A 15,585-nucleotide genomic window follows, 5' to 3' on the forward strand; every position below is an offset into this window, starting at 1 on the left:
GGGGCACTGCAGCTTCATCGTCGTTTGTATAAATCTGAGCCAGGGCTGATACAATATTCATTATAAAACATATCAGAGCTTACAGATCTCAATGCAGAAAAAAGTTACACCAATAAATGAAAGAAACAGATTAGGAGCACCATTCATTTGATGATGAAATTGCTCAAATGATGCTTCGGCTGCAGAAATCAAGTGACACTTTTTTGTAAAACAATACACTATAACAGTTGATTTTGGTTAGTGATATTTATTTTTGGTAATATATATATCAAAGCAATTGCATACTTATGGCAATTGCTTTGATTCCTGGGATTATATATGGCATACTATATAAACAAACTCATTCCATCGTACAGCATCCCAAATCCCTGGAATTTTGTACCATTACGTTAGTTTTTCTGGTCCGGGTACCTTTTGATAGTTCGTTCTACAGTAAAAAACATAAAACGAAAATATGGGAATACCACCATTTTTCCGTACACAAAAAGTTACTCGGTCAATCTTGACACTACATCGGATCAGAATTAAAATGTGATGGTGACGGTTACAATGACGGGTTCTTAATCACACACACACACAACGAAAATGCATTTTTATAAGTAGTTTGTTAAATTTAAATGTTTTTGTAGGCTTATTTGTCTGCATTCCTGACAACCATTATTCTGAAAATCTCTATTATACGGCCTTTACTTTTTTTAAAGTACACCGGATGTAGAGCATTTTCTCCCTAGTTTAAATAATCCGAGCGTTCGTTGTTCCTGGTCTCTCCGCCATTTTCGTTTGTTTCAGTCGCAGAGGTGTTTGGCGTAGTTACGCTTTACACTACGTTCGGGTGTTTCTTAAACAGTATCGAAGAGAGCCTCCGCTAACACATAATTTAGCAAGACACTAAAACGAGAAGATGTCCACCGAGCAGGCTGAAAAGACCGACGTTATCGAACAAGCAGCCCCGCCGCAGCAGCAGCAGACGCAGCCGCCGCCGCAGCAGCAGCAGCAGCAGCAGCAGCAGCAGCAGCAACCTCCGCCAGGGTAAGCCCATTCATCGAGGTTCCTTTGTTCGAGCCAGCTTGCTAACGTTAGCTAGGTACACAACTAGTTGAAATGATTCAGATAAACGTAAATCTTGTAGAACCGACCAGCAAGTATAAATACCCCCCCCCCGCCATTTAGTTTTCTTTTAGAGGCCTTTGATTAAGTCCGCAATGTTTGTGAAGTTAAAGTTATGATAACGTTATTTCCCCGCTGCTAGGAGGCCCCGAAACCAACGTAACGATAACTAACGATACAGTTTAAATATTTCCCGATTACTTCAAGTTACTCCTTAACGTCCAATACATGAACATTCGTGCGCAATTTAATTTAAGGCATTCCATACTAAATCATTATTTTGAGTAACGGTAGTACGGGGCCTACTAAAGTTCTGGCTTGGGAGCGGCCTAGCCATGCGGCGGACGTGCAGTTGCCATTGTAGGCTTATTATCGTTGTTCAGACCGTTGTAACCACTTTATTCTTCTTTAATAACAATTCTAAGCACTCAATCTATGGATATTTGTATTTTTACAACAGTTAGTTAACGTTATTTAAGCTAATGGCGTAGTTTTTGTCGCTCTACCGGAGCAATTCTAAACTCAAAATAGCGCCGCAAATTTGGAGTTTTAGTCGGCCAGGAGATGTGGCAGTTAATTAATATAAAGGCTTACATTTTAATTATGCTAGATTTAATGCCTTGCTGAACTGGCTCATACAAACCTCTTTAATCATTATTTACTGATCTCTTTATGCAGAGAAGTGAACGGGAAAGCTAAACATGAGCCCAATTCAAGCAGGAAGGAGAGGCCCCAGAAGAGAGGTGGAGGAGGAGGGCGATATGAGCCCTATGGAAACGTCAACAAAAGATACCGCGTTTTTGTCAGCAACATCCCATACGATGTCAAATGGCAAGCTCTCAAAGACCTGATGAAAGAAAAAGGTAAGGTGTTTGAATATGGGATTGAGTCAGTCCACTATGGACCTGACAGCAGTATGCAGCCTCCATGGTCAGTTTATATGACCTCTGGAGCTATTGATGGGCTATCTGGGATTTGTGCAGAAACCCTAGTCGTGCTATGTTGCTTGAGATCTCCTGGGAGTTATCTGGAACCACGGTTTGGACGAGGTCCGTCCACTCAGCAGTTGCTGCAGACTTGTACAAGTGGATGTTAGAATGAACATTTATTCTCCATTGAGATTACTCAAAGCTATTGTGGTTTTGGTGAAGTGGGGTTTGTATACGTGCTAAGCTGGTCCACTACTATGAAAATCCAATGGCCCGGGATCACAGCATATTGATGCTTTTCCCGCAGGAAATCCATGAAGAACATGCATTACAAAATGTAATGATATTTGTCTAGTGACGAGGGACGAGTCACTTTTAAAGTTGCAAGATGTAACTAATGTTTAAAACCTAAGATCTCTAAGATTTGTGAAAAGGGTAAATCTTTTGGAGACCGTGTCAAATGACAATCATTTGTGTGGCGCAGCAACTTTCAACAGGGATTCGCCTTATATTCTTTCAATGTACAATACGGATTTACATGTGTTTTTACTCATGTAGTTATGGGGTATTGGAAAAGCCTTAGCTATATCATAAGTAATGCACTGAATTGGCATTCACTTTATATTAAAGCATGTGTTAAAGGTACAATCCCTTTCAGAAGGCGTGCCTGGTATTCGTTTGATAACAACTGACTGTGGAGTTAAATTGCATTTTCTCTTTTAGGTGTGACCTTGACAAGCAAATGTTTTCTCAGCAGATCTCCATGTTGTGCCAGCACGGCTATGCGTTGGATTTTTCTTCGGGGTACAGGTCTACAAAATGAAGCAACATCTTATGCACTGTCCTTGTCTCTAGAGGTTTGGTCACTGATGTCCATTTGTTGAACAGACGTGATCAGGGTGGTCGATGCTGAATCAAAATTCTGATATTGTGCGTTTTTAAGGAACAGGTCCATTTTAAGAACATGTTTGCCTCTAGAGGAGTTTTCTGTCTCCTAAGGGCTTGCCTTTATTAAGATTATGGTTAGTTCCAAGCAGTAGGTTTCTTCTCAGTTGATGGGCGACTGCATTGTTGCATTGGCCTGACGTTTTTAAAATGGCGACATTCGAAAAAGTATGTACAGGTTTGCAATGGAAAGTCATTGAACAGGTTTTACCTCCTTGAAATTATTGAGTCAATTATCGTCAGACAGAATGTGGTGTTCGATCCAAATATGCAGCCCTAGTGCCATTTCAACAGTTGTTGTCCTCAGTCTATTGCTTCTGGTGTTTCGGGAGAATTTCAACAAGGACATGCTAAGAGGTGTTACTTTTTTTTCTCCAATAAAGACACAAGCTTGCTTTTTGTAGACCTGTACCATATTGTGCTGCTGCTGCTGAGGTGCTGGGGGAAGGCGAAGGAATGGCAGTCTGAGCTCGCTGTCACCGGCCACCCTACTTGTGTCTGCTCTAAACCCCCATTGTTCTCTCGGCTTCTCTCCCCTTGGTGTGTGTCGTCTCTGGAATCTGATTTGTAGTGGGTGAGGTAACGTACGTGGAACACTTAATGGACGCAGAAGGCAAATCGAGGGTAAGTGCAAATACATACAAATAAAACATGAATAATCCTAGACAAACCTCTGTTTGTCAGCTTTGGTGTCTGATTTTATTGTTGGAAATTGTTCAGCTTCAGTACTCTGGTGGGAGTGTGTGAGATGGTGACATGCTGGAGGCGTGTTTTTATTTGGTGTCGTTTGTGACACTGACTTGATGTCATCCCGAGGGTTGATGCTCTTATAAAAGGACTTCAGCTTTCTTTGTAGCCAATCATGTGGGATTGCAGTATCTGAGTGACAAAGTCCCTTTGGTTGCTGGATTCGCTCCTCGTGAACTAAAGGTCTAGTTTGCAAGAGGTTGTTACAAGGCTGGTAGATGATGGTTAAATGTAACTCATTCCGTAGAACAGCTTCACTGGAAATGTTACCTCCAATATCTCAGTAGTGGGGAATCCTATCTCACTGTGGATTTTCTGCCCTTTGGATGTTGGGGAACAATACTCTTTAATATTCACCATACCTGCCTGCATTGTGCTAGTGACTGGGAACAGATTGTAGAAGAGTAAATTCATTTGGAGGCAGAGTTGTGGCCAAGGCTGTAGGTTTGATGAACTTGTGATTGTGCATGAAATTGTCTTTTTTGCATTTTTCATCAATTTAAACTTATTTTAACACCACTTAAACTAATTTGAATTGTTCTCTACTTTTTGTGCGGCCTGTTCTGGTGTCTCCTTTGTCCCATCAATAAAGGGTTGTGCGTAAGTAGTTCCTCCTTTTTTTACCTTGCAAACATTTTATTTGCGATATCAAGAATATCCTGTGAGCTGAATCAATCTATATCCTACATTTTTTTTTTTTTATCAGCGTGGTTGAGTTTAGGACTGAAGAGCTAATGAAGAAAGCGGTGGAGAAGGTCAATAAGCACAACCTGAATGGACGCCCCTTAAAAGTGAAAGAGGTAGGCTCAGAACAAATTACCAAAATCCATATAGAGAGCAAAATGTCAGTTGAATATTGCTTCACATTCTCATGCGTTTTTGATAGGATCCCGATGGCGTGATTGCTCAGAGAGAGATGAACAAGACTCCAGGTGGAGGACATCCAGGAGGCCACGGTGGAATGGGCGGGATGGGAGGAATGGAGCGCATGGGAGGAATGGAGCGCATGAACATGGAGCGCATGGGAGGAATGGAGCGCATGGGAGGAATGGAGCGCATGAACATGGAGCGAATGGGCCCCGGACCAAATGGCTCCATGGTCAACATTCCCCCGAGCCTGATGAACAACCCCAACATCCCCAACGAGATCATACATGGTCTGCAGGCTGGCAGGATTGGAAGCACTGTCTTTGTGGCTAATGTGAGTCTTTTCATTGTTCTTAAAATTAAAAAAAACAATGGCAGCAAATTAATTGTAAATTTGTTTGAATTTTGATTTGAATTACTTTGTACACCTGTTAATGTAATCTAAGATATGGTGAGAAACTTTCGTTACGTCTGACTTTTTTACATTTTTGTCAGGTGAACCATCTAACAAACTGTCTCATGTACTTACAGCTCGACTACAAAGTGGGCTGGAAGAAGTTGAAAGAGGTATTCAGCATGGCAGGCATGGTCGTGAGGGCTGACATTCTGGAGGACAAAGATGGAAAGAGCAGAGGCATGGGAACCGTAACATTTGATATGCCCATTGAAGCAGTCCAAGCTGTCTGTATCCTTTTTTTCGGAGCAAATGTTGGATGGGACCCCTTTGCATGTGTATACTGTTATTTCAATAGAAGTCATTGTTTCAAGATGTCCCTGGTACGTTTTCCTTAATGACTTTACAGCTATGTTTAATGGGCAGCTGCTATTCAATAGAGTCATGCACGTCAAACTGGTATGTTTCTTAAGGCTCGTGGCACATCGGTTCATGTTAAATGTGAAGAACACAGTCTGAATGTGTTTGTTTGCTTTTGCAGGACGAGAAATCCCTGCCCAAGGATTTTGGACCCCCTGAAAGAGCTGCTTCTGCTCTTCCCCGTAAGTAGACTACTTAAGCAAGGGGAACTTGGTTGCTTCAGTTTGAACCTGATATTGCGTATAAAGTAAAGTCGTACCCTTTTAGCAGATAATATGTTGGTCCTGAACCCATTTTCTCCTCCCAGGTGGCTTGAGTGGTATTGGTTTGGGCCTGGGACCTGGTGGCCAGCCCATTGATGCTACCCAGCTCAATAGAGGAGGAGGTGGTGGTGGTGTAGGAGGTGCTGGAGGAGGAATGGGCAACATCGGGCCTGGAGGTAACTAGCTCTAGTGGTTTTAGTTAAACTAATTAAAATAGGAATACACTTCAATAAACTTTTTTTTTTCAACATGGCATCTGGTCAGTGGCTTATCACTTTTTTTTTTTTTTTTAACTTGCAGGAATGGATGGAATGGGCTTTGCTAACATGGGCGGTCGTATGGGAGGAGGAGGAGGTGGTGGAGGCGGTGCTGGCAACGGTGGTGGAGGAGGTATGAACTGAATGTTTTTACTTAACATCTTAAAACCCGCCCATTTTTTAGGCCTCTGCTCAGATTTTTTTTTTTTTTAATGACACAGGTCCTTCTGTTTAATGATATGTGACTTCAAAAAAAACTTTTTTTAGTGAATTCATTGAGACAGCAGTTCTTTGCTATGTCTTCTCCCAGCCCTCTCCAGAGGGGGCTTTGGGATTTAGGAGATTAAAGTCCCTGTATGGTTGTATTGTTGGTCAGAAACATTTGTATACAATTTCACTTGATGTTTTGAGCCGCTATACGTTGCAGGGATCTGAGTCACCATAACTTCCGAGCCTTCTATAATGGTACCGTACCCAGCCTGTCCATCAGTCTCTGTTATAAGACTTTCTTCTTCTCTGTTCAAGGAATGGACAACTTCGGCGGAATGAACAACATGGAGCGTTTTGGTTCTTCGGGCATGGGCAGAATGAACGGTAAGGAGACGCGTTGAGCTCGCCGACGCAGGCGTGGAAGACGTTCACGTTTTGCAGGCTGTTTCTAATGGTTTAATCTCTTGCATTGCCAGAGATGGACCGTGGAATTGGTGGTGCTTTTGAAAGGGAGTTTGGGCGAAATGAAATGGGAATGTCTCGCAATAATTTTGGTGACTCCTTTGAAAGAGGAATGGGTTAGTATTTTCAGGATTTTGCTAAATTAAACTTAAATTTAAATAGTTAAAATCTGATTATGTTTTCATGTCAGCTCTGACCGTTTTCTTTGTTTGCTCACTTTGACAGGAAACTCTCTGGGTATGGACCGCATGAGCTCTGGGATGGACCGCCTGGGAGGAAACATGGACCGCATGGGAGGGATGGATCGGATGGGCATGGACAGAATGGAACGCGGGTCTGACCTGGACAGGTTGGGTTCTGGTTTTGACCGGATGGGCGCAGGGATGGACCGGCTAGGGCCCAGCATGGACAGGCTCGGACCGGGTCTGGATCGTATGAGCTCCAGCATGGACCGCCTCGCCCCAGCTGGGTTTGACCGCCTAGGCCCGTCTGGCTTGGATCGCATGGGATCCCAACTAGACTTTGGCTCCCCGATGGGTATGGATCGCATGGGCAACGCTGGGATTGACAGGATGCCCACCGGATTCGACCGCATCGGCTCCACTGGAGGGCTCGACCGCTTCCCTGCCGGTGGCATTGACCGCATGAGCTCTGGCATGGAACGGATGGGGTCTGGAGGTGTTGGTGGTCAGTTTGACCGCACCGCTGAGTTAGACCGTGGATTCGGCGGGAATTCCTTTGCGGGAGCCGGAGGGCCTGGAGCTGGAGGAAGCAATATCAGAAAGGGATGCCAGATATTTGTCAGAAATGTAAGTATTCATCTTGAGGGTAGTAAGGCTGTTGTTGGACTAGCTCCTGTATTTGGTTGTAACGGATTTGAAATTGTTTTCCAGCTGCCATTTGACTTCAACTGGAAGATGCTGAAGGATACGTTCAACACATGCGGTAAGAGTAGTCATAGTTGGCAAGTGCTGGGTAAAATTTGACATTATACGCACTAATTTCATTGGTGTTCCTCCTTCTGCAGGTATGGTTCAGTATGCTGATATTAAAATGGAAAACGGAAAGTCCAAGGGCTGCGGTGTGGTGCGCTTCGACACCCCCGAAACTGCTGAGCGTGTCTGCCGGACCATGAATGGCTATCGACTGAATGGAAGAGAAATTGATGTTAGGATTGATAGAAATGCATAAGTGGTCTGTTTGCATATCATGACAATTAATTTAGTCCACGAAAGCCCAAGCGCTATGTATCCTATAAATTTCCTTTAGGCTATTCATATTGTATTCACTTGGTTTGTTAGTTACTCAAAGAGTGAAACATATTTTAGTTTTTTTTTTTTTTTTTTTTTGCCACAGTGAGTGTTTTTAGTTTTTGATTATGTTTTTGTTTTTAGAGACCAAATAACCCCTTTTAATTTGTTTTCCTGTCCTGGTTCACCTGTCATTGCCTTTTTGTTCTGTAAGGTGTTTTGATAAATAAACCTCCAGTATTTGAAATGAGTACTTTTTTCTGTTTCAATTGCATTGCCTCTTATTAATGGACTAGATGGCGGTTATCCACTCCACCTAGCTATCTTGTGGTCACGGTACTTGTGCCACATTTATGACTAAGTAACATTGGCCATGTTTACGAGGATGAAGCGGGTCATCCTGTGCAGTTTATTGAGGCGAGCATTAGCAACATTTGGAGGTAAAGCGCACGGGAGGATTCCCGCTCACAATTACACTCCCGGAAGTAAAAGGTCATCACCGGAAGAAGGTCACCGGCATTGCATTCAAGATGGCGAGCCCCTTGTGTCAGTGTTACCAAGTGAGTAGCTGAGACTTTGAGCCGTCAAGTATTGGCATTTTATTTAAAATATAAGGAAACACGCAGTTTTTGAAGTTTCCGGTTACATTGGTGGTTGTGAGCCTCGGTCTTTCGTGGCTGATAACGTAGCGTTAGCCAACTTAGCTCATTGACTTCTGGTGTCGAGCTTATTTAAACTGTTGTAGGACAACGTCAATATCTGGAACAAACGTGTATTGTTAGAATACAAGCCCGATAATGTTTTCTATCTACTAGCGCTTAACGTTATAACAACCTAACGTAGGCATTCTAGCAAACTCCATAATTTGCTGCGTGGTTATCGCGGTCTGTTTGAGGGGGCCTTGTATTTTGTTTGTGTGACTATAGATCTTTCTAAGAAGATGCTCGGTAGCATTCCCCTCGTCTTACCTGCTGCTTCACAACAGACTCAATGTCTACAGAATACGTGGGGTCATCACGTGTTCTTCACAGGTACGAACACTCAGCTTCTTCCATATTGTGTTTCTATTTTTGTTATCGTAATCAAAAGCCACTCACGCTACAGTAAAGTCAAAACAGTACAACAGTTTCTTATAGGTTTAGTCCCTGTCAGAGCTGATTAGGAGCTCTGTGCTGTTGAGTTGTGCAGCGACGTGTTTCAGTTACGATTCCTATAAATGGGGAGAATACTGCTGAAGTCCAATCAACTACTTTAGCTACTCTGACTGAACATCATAGGATTTATTGCAGAACTATTGTATGAGTGCATTTATTCACGACCACTTCAAATTGACAAGTACCCAACATAGATTTTCTTTTTTAACAACACAGAAGGAAGAACGCCTTTGCTGAAACATCAGCTTCTTTTATTAAGTCCATGTCGCCTACCTATCAAAATGTGCTCCTGCTGTTTTTACTATTTATTCTATTTGCTTCCTACCTAAAGTCTATAAAGATGTCTTGATAAGAAGAAGTAAATTAATGGAATGAATGATGAAATTGTGTTTTTTATTCGTACCAACTAGGGGCCTCAGTCACGTCTCCTGCAGGTACGGTATATGTCCAGGGAGAGAGGCAGCAGAAAGGGTTTCCTTGGGGAACTTCTGGACAACATTAAGCAGGAGCTAAATAAGAACAAGGAAATGAAAGACAGCATCAAGAAGTTCCGAGAGGAGGCCCAGAAATTGGAAGAGTCGGATGCATTGAAACAAGCTCGAAGAAAATACGTTAGTATTTGGCCGCTTACAGTATTGTGCAATATCTATTTTGTTATGAAAAGCTGGTGTTAGTTTTTGCCAATGTCCCCTTTCTCTATTCCCCAGAAAACAATAGAAACTGAAACAGTGAAGACCTCCGACGTTCTCAAGAAGAAGTTTGGAAACTTCTCTGAGACCGTTAAAGAGGTGAACGTGTAGTATTTCAATCAGATCCCGTCTTTTTTTTTTGATTGTCATATGATCGGTAACCTATTCAAGTTGATCCACCCGGCTTTACAATTATTTGTGTCTGTGCCCGTGCACAGGGGCTGGAGGAGGTTAGTCGTACAGAAATAGGTAGGAAAATCAAAGATGGGATGGAAGAAGCAGCCAAAACAGCTAAGAATTCAGCAGAGTCCGTCTCTAAAAGTGGAGAGAAGTTGGGGAAGAGTGGCGCGTTCAGAGCGATATCACAGGTATGGACTCACTGCGCACACCATGATGCAAATACATTTCCTTGTTTACCAGAAGTTGAACGACAATGTTTGCATATTGTTTCTCATGAATAAACTAAAGACACTTATACATTGCAGCATAACCCTTAGTGCTTAAAAAGACTGAGAAGTGTGTCATTGAAAGATGAACTGAATCTTAAGACAACAGAAAAAGTTCAAACAAATAGAGGTAAAAATGCTCATTAATCAATTATATTCACTTAATTTTGTGCACTGCTCTCTTATTGAAATAATGTGTCATATTTAGTGCATATAAACTACTAATTATTATTAATAAATGTAGGGAAACAGCAATATACACAATTAAATATTTTTGTGAAAATAATTTGTACTACTACTACTGTAGTTTCAAAATTATAACTCATCTGCTGCGTGTTCATCCGTGTTCAGGGCATGGAGAGCGTGAAGCAGGAGATCGGTGACCTGGGTCACACCGGCCCTTATCGGCCGCCTGCCAGGCTCCGGAAGAGGAGTGAGTTCTCCTCCAAGGGGGCGGGAGACGACAGCAAGGTCTTTGAGGCCAACGAGTACGTGAGTGCCCTCTACTATACCGTGACAGTGGGAGGGGAACACCCTCTCATGTCCACAGATGGCTGATACCACTTAAATGGCCTCGTATAGCTTAATCACAATCTGGGAGAAGAAAGGAGTAAAGGCAGCTTAAAGCTGAGATTTTGTTAGAGCCGAGAGTCTCATCTGGCCAGGTACCGACTTTATCCCAAGCGCTATTAGAGAAACCTCTGTTTCGCAGAAATAAGCAAAGCGTTACAGTTTTGTTTCCCAAAAGAGGCACTGGTGAGTATTCATTCAAATCGCCGTGTTTTTTTTAACCTCCCGTTAATTAGATAGTAAGTACACTTGATGTAGTGTTGTGTTTGTCAGCTTGATGCAGCAAGTCAACAGGAACACCTGTTTCCCTCCTTTTGAAGCATTCCTTTGTGTGCACTTCAGGGAAGCAATGGGCATGGTTCTTCACAAAGACTCAAAATGGTACCAGCAGTGGAAGGACTTCAAAGACAACAATTTGGTCTTCAACCGTAAGGAGGAAGCGATCTCTTTTTCCTTTGTTGTTTACTTAAAGTCAGCCATTAACTAGTGCACCATAATTCTTTCGCATGTACAGGAAGTGACCTGACGTCTGAGCTTACTAGCGTAAAACCAGAGCCTTTGAATATGTGACATAAGAGGAAAATGAATGAAATTGCTGAGTAGTAATTTGATTTGAAGACCCACAGTTCAACGGTTTGCAAGAGTTTAGTGGAATGCACATTTCTCTAGTCGTCCTGCCTGTGCTGTCTGGGGCTTTTACAATTTAGTCAATATTGTGCACATTAGTGAGGGAAACAACACTGCTGATTAGTACTGTTTGGTCGGGTGAAAATATTGGCCCAGGGACAGTTTGTATATTGCGTAGGCAAAACTTGAAGTTATGTTTATTTTCATAATTTTTGTTTTAGCATCAGTACCTTTTTATGCTGCCGTAAATACTGTGAACCAATAATACGGGAATTAATTCACCTATTATTTGTGCATGCTGTAAAACAACCCACCTACTACAGCACCTCGCTGTGGCTTTTCAGTGTTATTACAGTGTTTATTTGATTCATTCAGTGAAAGACTGCCATTTCTTTCGCTGCAGGATTCTTTGAGATGAAGATGAAGTACGATGAGAGTGACAACACGCTCATCAGAGCGTCCCGCGCTGTCACCGACAGGATGACGGACCTCCTAGGTGAGACACCCCCTGGTTTGATAGTGTGCATTAATCACAGACTGCGTGTCTTTAGCAGGACGTGCTTTGAGTCCAGCACTAGGCCAGTCGATATGAGCACGCTTTAACATGTGTAACCACCTTCTCATCTTATCGTCTGTGCTTCCGGTCCTCCTGCGTGTTTAGGGGGGCTGTTTTCTAAGACGGAGATGTCCGAAGTGCTAACAGAGATTTTGAAGGCGGACCCATCGTTTGACAAGGATTCCTTCCTCAAACAGTGCGAACGAGATATCATCCCCAATATCCTGGAGGTACTCTGGGCTGCAAACACCAATTGTACAACACCAGTGTCTGTGTAATTGAATCATTGAATCCATTTGGGAATGTTTTGTGAGAAGAATATATCAAGTTAGGACAACAGGCTGATGTTTTATATTTATGGTACTTGAATTACAGTCCATATCTGCGTTGGGGTTTTGTTGCATTTATCAGGATGTACAATAAAAAAGAGTTGTGTTTTGCCCTCTCACATGTGTCTAGGGCGTTTTTTTTGAGACGCTGTTTGCTCTTTCTCCATGCAGGCGATGATCCGAGGGGAGCTGGAAGTATTGAAGGACTGGTGTTATGAAGCGGTACGGCTATGCTCCAAGTGCTGAAACACAGAAACGATAGGCTTATGTAAAGCTGTCAAGATAGGGCAGCATTCCAACTGCCCTCAGACCACATCGGTGTACTTATCGGGCGTGCGTGATGTCATCTTCTTTTTCTCCATGCTGCGTGTGTAGACGTACAGCCAGCTGGCACATCCCATTCAGCAAGCCAAGGCCATGGGACTCCATTTCCACTCTAAGATCCTGGACGTTGACAATGTTGATGTAAGTTTACCAGACCACTCTCCACAGGATGAATGAATGATGCTCTGAGTAGTGACGCTTCATGACTTGCCCAGTTGTTACTGAATCATCGAGCAAATGCATGTTTTTGTCATTTTGCCTCATGCAGCATGGCTGGGAATCTAAAAATTGTTGCTGGTTGGAATTATTTACAAAACGAATAAACACAAAATGGTCAAACGAAACCAAAAGACCCTTTTAATGACAACATGGTTTTTGCTTTGATTTTTGGAGCACTGGGTTAGAGTCCATATGGTGATCTGCAAGGAGAAAGTTGGCAAATATGCATAATTAAAGTACCAGAAAATCAAACACCTTGAAAAATGACAATCCTTTTCTTTATTTTCTGTATTTTTTGTTATCATCGAGACTGTTTTTGGTCCTTGCCATATCTCTGTTAAGTATCTCTCAAGCAATGATTAACTTACTAATGCCTGAATGCAATCTAAAACTCACATTTGTTGGTTCAGTGACTTATGTGTGTTTTTATGTATTGTTTACTCCAGTTGGCCATGGGGAAGATGATGGACCAGGGCCCCGTGCTGATAATCACCTTCCAGGCTCAGTTGGTCATGGTGATCCGAAACACCAAAGGAGAGGTGGTGGAGGGAGACCCTGTAAGTTTTGCACGCACAATTTGCTAGAATCGGTTATATAACAAAGGTAAAAAAGCAGTAGCTCACTGGTACACCTCTTAAATGTTATTAATAACAGCGGTCTAAAGTTCTGCTCAGAAAAATGTCCAATCACGGCGTTCGCTGGCATTTTTTCATAATCGTAAATGTCTTAGAACTTCTTATATATGATGTACCAAGAACATTTTATTGGCCAATTAAGACAACTTTTGGCTGTGACAATTATTTAGACCCACACTAAAGCTTTATTGGTTATAAATCAGCCATATTGTCCGCACGGGGGCTCCTCAGGGACACCTGTGATTGGTAAAGAGGTCATGGTATCCGCTCAGTACCATGCAGTTGGCATCCGCCCGGTGTTCCGTTTTAAAGGGTACTTCATGAGGATTGATGATGGATCCAAACGCCTGTAGATTAAATGACACACTGTCTTTATGGAGTGATTCTTACTAGTTCATTGTCTCTTATATGTCTCAGTCAGACAAATATAGAAAAACAAACGTGGCTTCCATAAGTAGTGGAATATCAGTGGATTTTCTTTTTTAACGGGAGTACCTAGCTATAGGTTTTCTATTTTGATAACATTACGGTATTTTATTAGTTTTCCCTGTGATTTTATCTTCTAATATGAAATCCCATTGATTCATTCTTATTGGTCACAAAGTGAAGTCCGGCCTATTTTATTTCTTTCTTCTATTTGGTGTCATGGCTGACACAACCTCAAAGCATTTCTGTATTTGATTCGGTCTCAAATCTCACATCACGAAATGTTCTACAAAGATGCAAATGACCCGCTAAGTATCAGTGTACCCGTCTGTGCTCCTCCGTCCCAGGGGAAGGTGCTGAGGATGATGTACGTGTGGGCTCTGTGTCGAGACCAGGAGGAGCTCAACCCGTATGCTGCCTGGAGGCTACTTGACATCTCGGCCTCGAGCACGGAGCAGATCCTTTAACCCGTGAATATGCACGGGTCACTCGGAGAGAGAACACGCCGTACCTCGGCAGGCCCTGGAGCTGGCTTTGAAGGGGCGTGAAGATGAGGGACCCTGCTCACACTAGGGGGCAGTAGATTACCAACAGCTCTCCTTCACCGCATGTTCTTCAATGACTGTGTGGTTGTCCAATCGGTGTGGTGCATCGCAGTTCTTGGTATTCAATGGATACATTAAGTTAATTAACAAAAAAATCTGTCATGAAAATGAAAATCATTTTGGAAAATTGAGCAGGCTGATTCGTAAGTGAGCGCCTGAACTTCAGGTTTATGAAAATGTCAACAATCTTGGGTCTACTCGCTTTCCTAGATCCTTCTTTGTATAATAATTGTCCACTGTAATTGTTAAGATGTGAGTCTATATTTATTATGAAGAAATAAAGAGGATCCCAGTGTTTCACACAAACCTTCAGCCTTGCAAATGGTTCATCTCCGTGTGTCCTCATCTGGAGGATATCACATGATTCTTTCTAGGACAGGCGCTAATTATTATTATTTTAATTAAATCCTCATGTGGGATTTCAGTGTTGGCTATATTTCCTTTGGGAAACATGCAGTCTGAGGGTGTCTTTTTACAGCTGTATTTCCAGAGCACAGTTAAAGCACACATTTACGTCAAGTGGAGTTACATATGAAAATGAACATGGTCCATTGGACAGGTGCCTTCGGTCCGAGGAGTAACCGTCTGCTTTCAGGCTTCACATCAACATGCGGTTGTGTTGGAGAAGAAGCACCTTGAGTATCTGTGTTGTGATGGGTCATGAATCACTGCTCCACGTGTGTGTGATGCGCTGTGCTGTTGTCCCACAAACCAGAGTTCTCTTACAAAGGCTCAATAGCACCCATTTCCAGAAACTCTGCCAACTGTCTCTGGAAATCCTCTGCTGGAGGACTAACCCGACATTTTCACATCATTTGTTTCAGACAATAGTTTATCCAAGGCCACAGAATGAAGATTGCAAACAAAGCTAAATATCAATGACACAAATGCATCCTGGGCTGTATCCCCCTGGGGGGGGGAGGGGGTCTGTGATTCATTCGGGACACATTCTGCGTATGCAGGGTGCAGACGGGGGTGCGGTACCGCTACAGTAGCTGTCCGTCGTCCATGGCAACAGTCACACAGTGCTGGGATGCGCATCGGCATGACGCCCACACCTGGCAGGATTGATCACAGCAGCCTTGGGTGGGAGCGCACGGGGCGGCTCACGAACCCGCATGTTGGCACCTCCACTGTTCTCAGGGCCTGTCGCG

At 42.9% G+C, this 15,585-nt stretch overlaps 2 protein-coding genes across 3 annotated transcripts; both read left to right on the plus strand.

Moving 5' to 3' along the window:
- The first annotated feature begins 728 nt into the window (after positions 1 to 728).
- Positions 729 to 8,101, plus strand: hnrnpm (heterogeneous nuclear ribonucleoprotein M). Of its 2 annotated transcripts, XM_037469125.2 has the most exons (16): positions 729 to 1,029; positions 1,786 to 1,970; positions 3,553 to 3,605; positions 4,321 to 4,328; positions 4,435 to 4,528; positions 4,615 to 4,929; positions 5,127 to 5,280; positions 5,399 to 5,448; positions 5,531 to 5,591; positions 5,717 to 5,848; positions 5,973 to 6,062; positions 6,455 to 6,523; positions 6,616 to 6,717; positions 6,827 to 7,410; positions 7,495 to 7,546; positions 7,629 to 8,101. In XM_037469125.2, exons 1-16 carry the CDS (start codon positions 902 to 904, stop codon positions 7,790 to 7,792), a joined length of 2,241 nt encoding a protein of 746 aa, XP_037325022.2. In that variant the 5' UTR covers positions 729 to 901; the 3' UTR covers positions 7,793 to 8,101. The 2 variants fall into 2 exon arrangements, with proteins under 2 accessions (XP_037325022.2, XP_062419368.1); XM_062563384.1 differs by having other exon boundaries at positions 1,828 to 1,970; positions 3,553 to 4,328.
- Positions 8,102 to 8,147: 46 nt separating this feature from the next.
- On the plus strand, positions 8,148 to 14,756 carry LOC119216642 (mitochondrial import inner membrane translocase subunit TIM44-like). The gene is made up of 14 exons (XM_037469669.2): positions 8,148 to 8,153; positions 8,280 to 8,411; positions 8,778 to 8,882; positions 9,416 to 9,616; positions 9,713 to 9,793; positions 9,913 to 10,062; positions 10,492 to 10,628; positions 11,053 to 11,138; positions 11,741 to 11,833; positions 11,999 to 12,123; positions 12,394 to 12,444; positions 12,598 to 12,687; positions 13,212 to 13,322; positions 14,174 to 14,756. Exons 1-14 carry the CDS (start codon positions 8,148 to 8,150, stop codon positions 14,291 to 14,293), a joined length of 1,488 nt encoding a protein of 495 aa, XP_037325566.2. The 3' UTR covers positions 14,294 to 14,756.
- Positions 14,757 to 15,585: the final 829 nt, after the last annotated feature.

Source organism: Pungitius pungitius, chromosome 7 (assembly GCF_949316345.1).
Source record: "Pungitius pungitius chromosome 7, fPunPun2.1, whole genome shotgun sequence".
In the NCBI taxonomy this organism is placed as follows: Eukaryota; Metazoa; Chordata; class Actinopteri; order Perciformes; family Gasterosteidae; genus Pungitius; species Pungitius pungitius.

Coding starts and splice junctions, on each gene's coding strand:
- hnrnpm (XM_037469125.2), top strand. CDS start 902: ATGTCCACCGAGCAGGCTGAAAAGACCGACGTTATCGAACAAGCAGCC. Junction 5,592..5,716: donor AGCTGCTTCTGCTCTTCCCC/GTAAGTAGACTA, acceptor TTCTCCTCCCAG/GTGGCTTGAGTGGTATTGGT. Junction 5,849..5,972: donor GGGCAACATCGGGCCTGGAG/GTAACTAGCTCT, acceptor TTTAACTTGCAG/GAATGGATGGAATGGGCTTT.
- LOC119216642 (XM_037469669.2), top strand. Junction 8,883..9,415: donor TCATCACGTGTTCTTCACAG/GTACGAACACTC, acceptor CGTACCAACTAG/GGGCCTCAGTCACGTCTCCT. Junction 12,124..12,393: donor TCATCCCCAATATCCTGGAG/GTACTCTGGGCT, acceptor TTCTCCATGCAG/GCGATGATCCGAGGGGAGCT.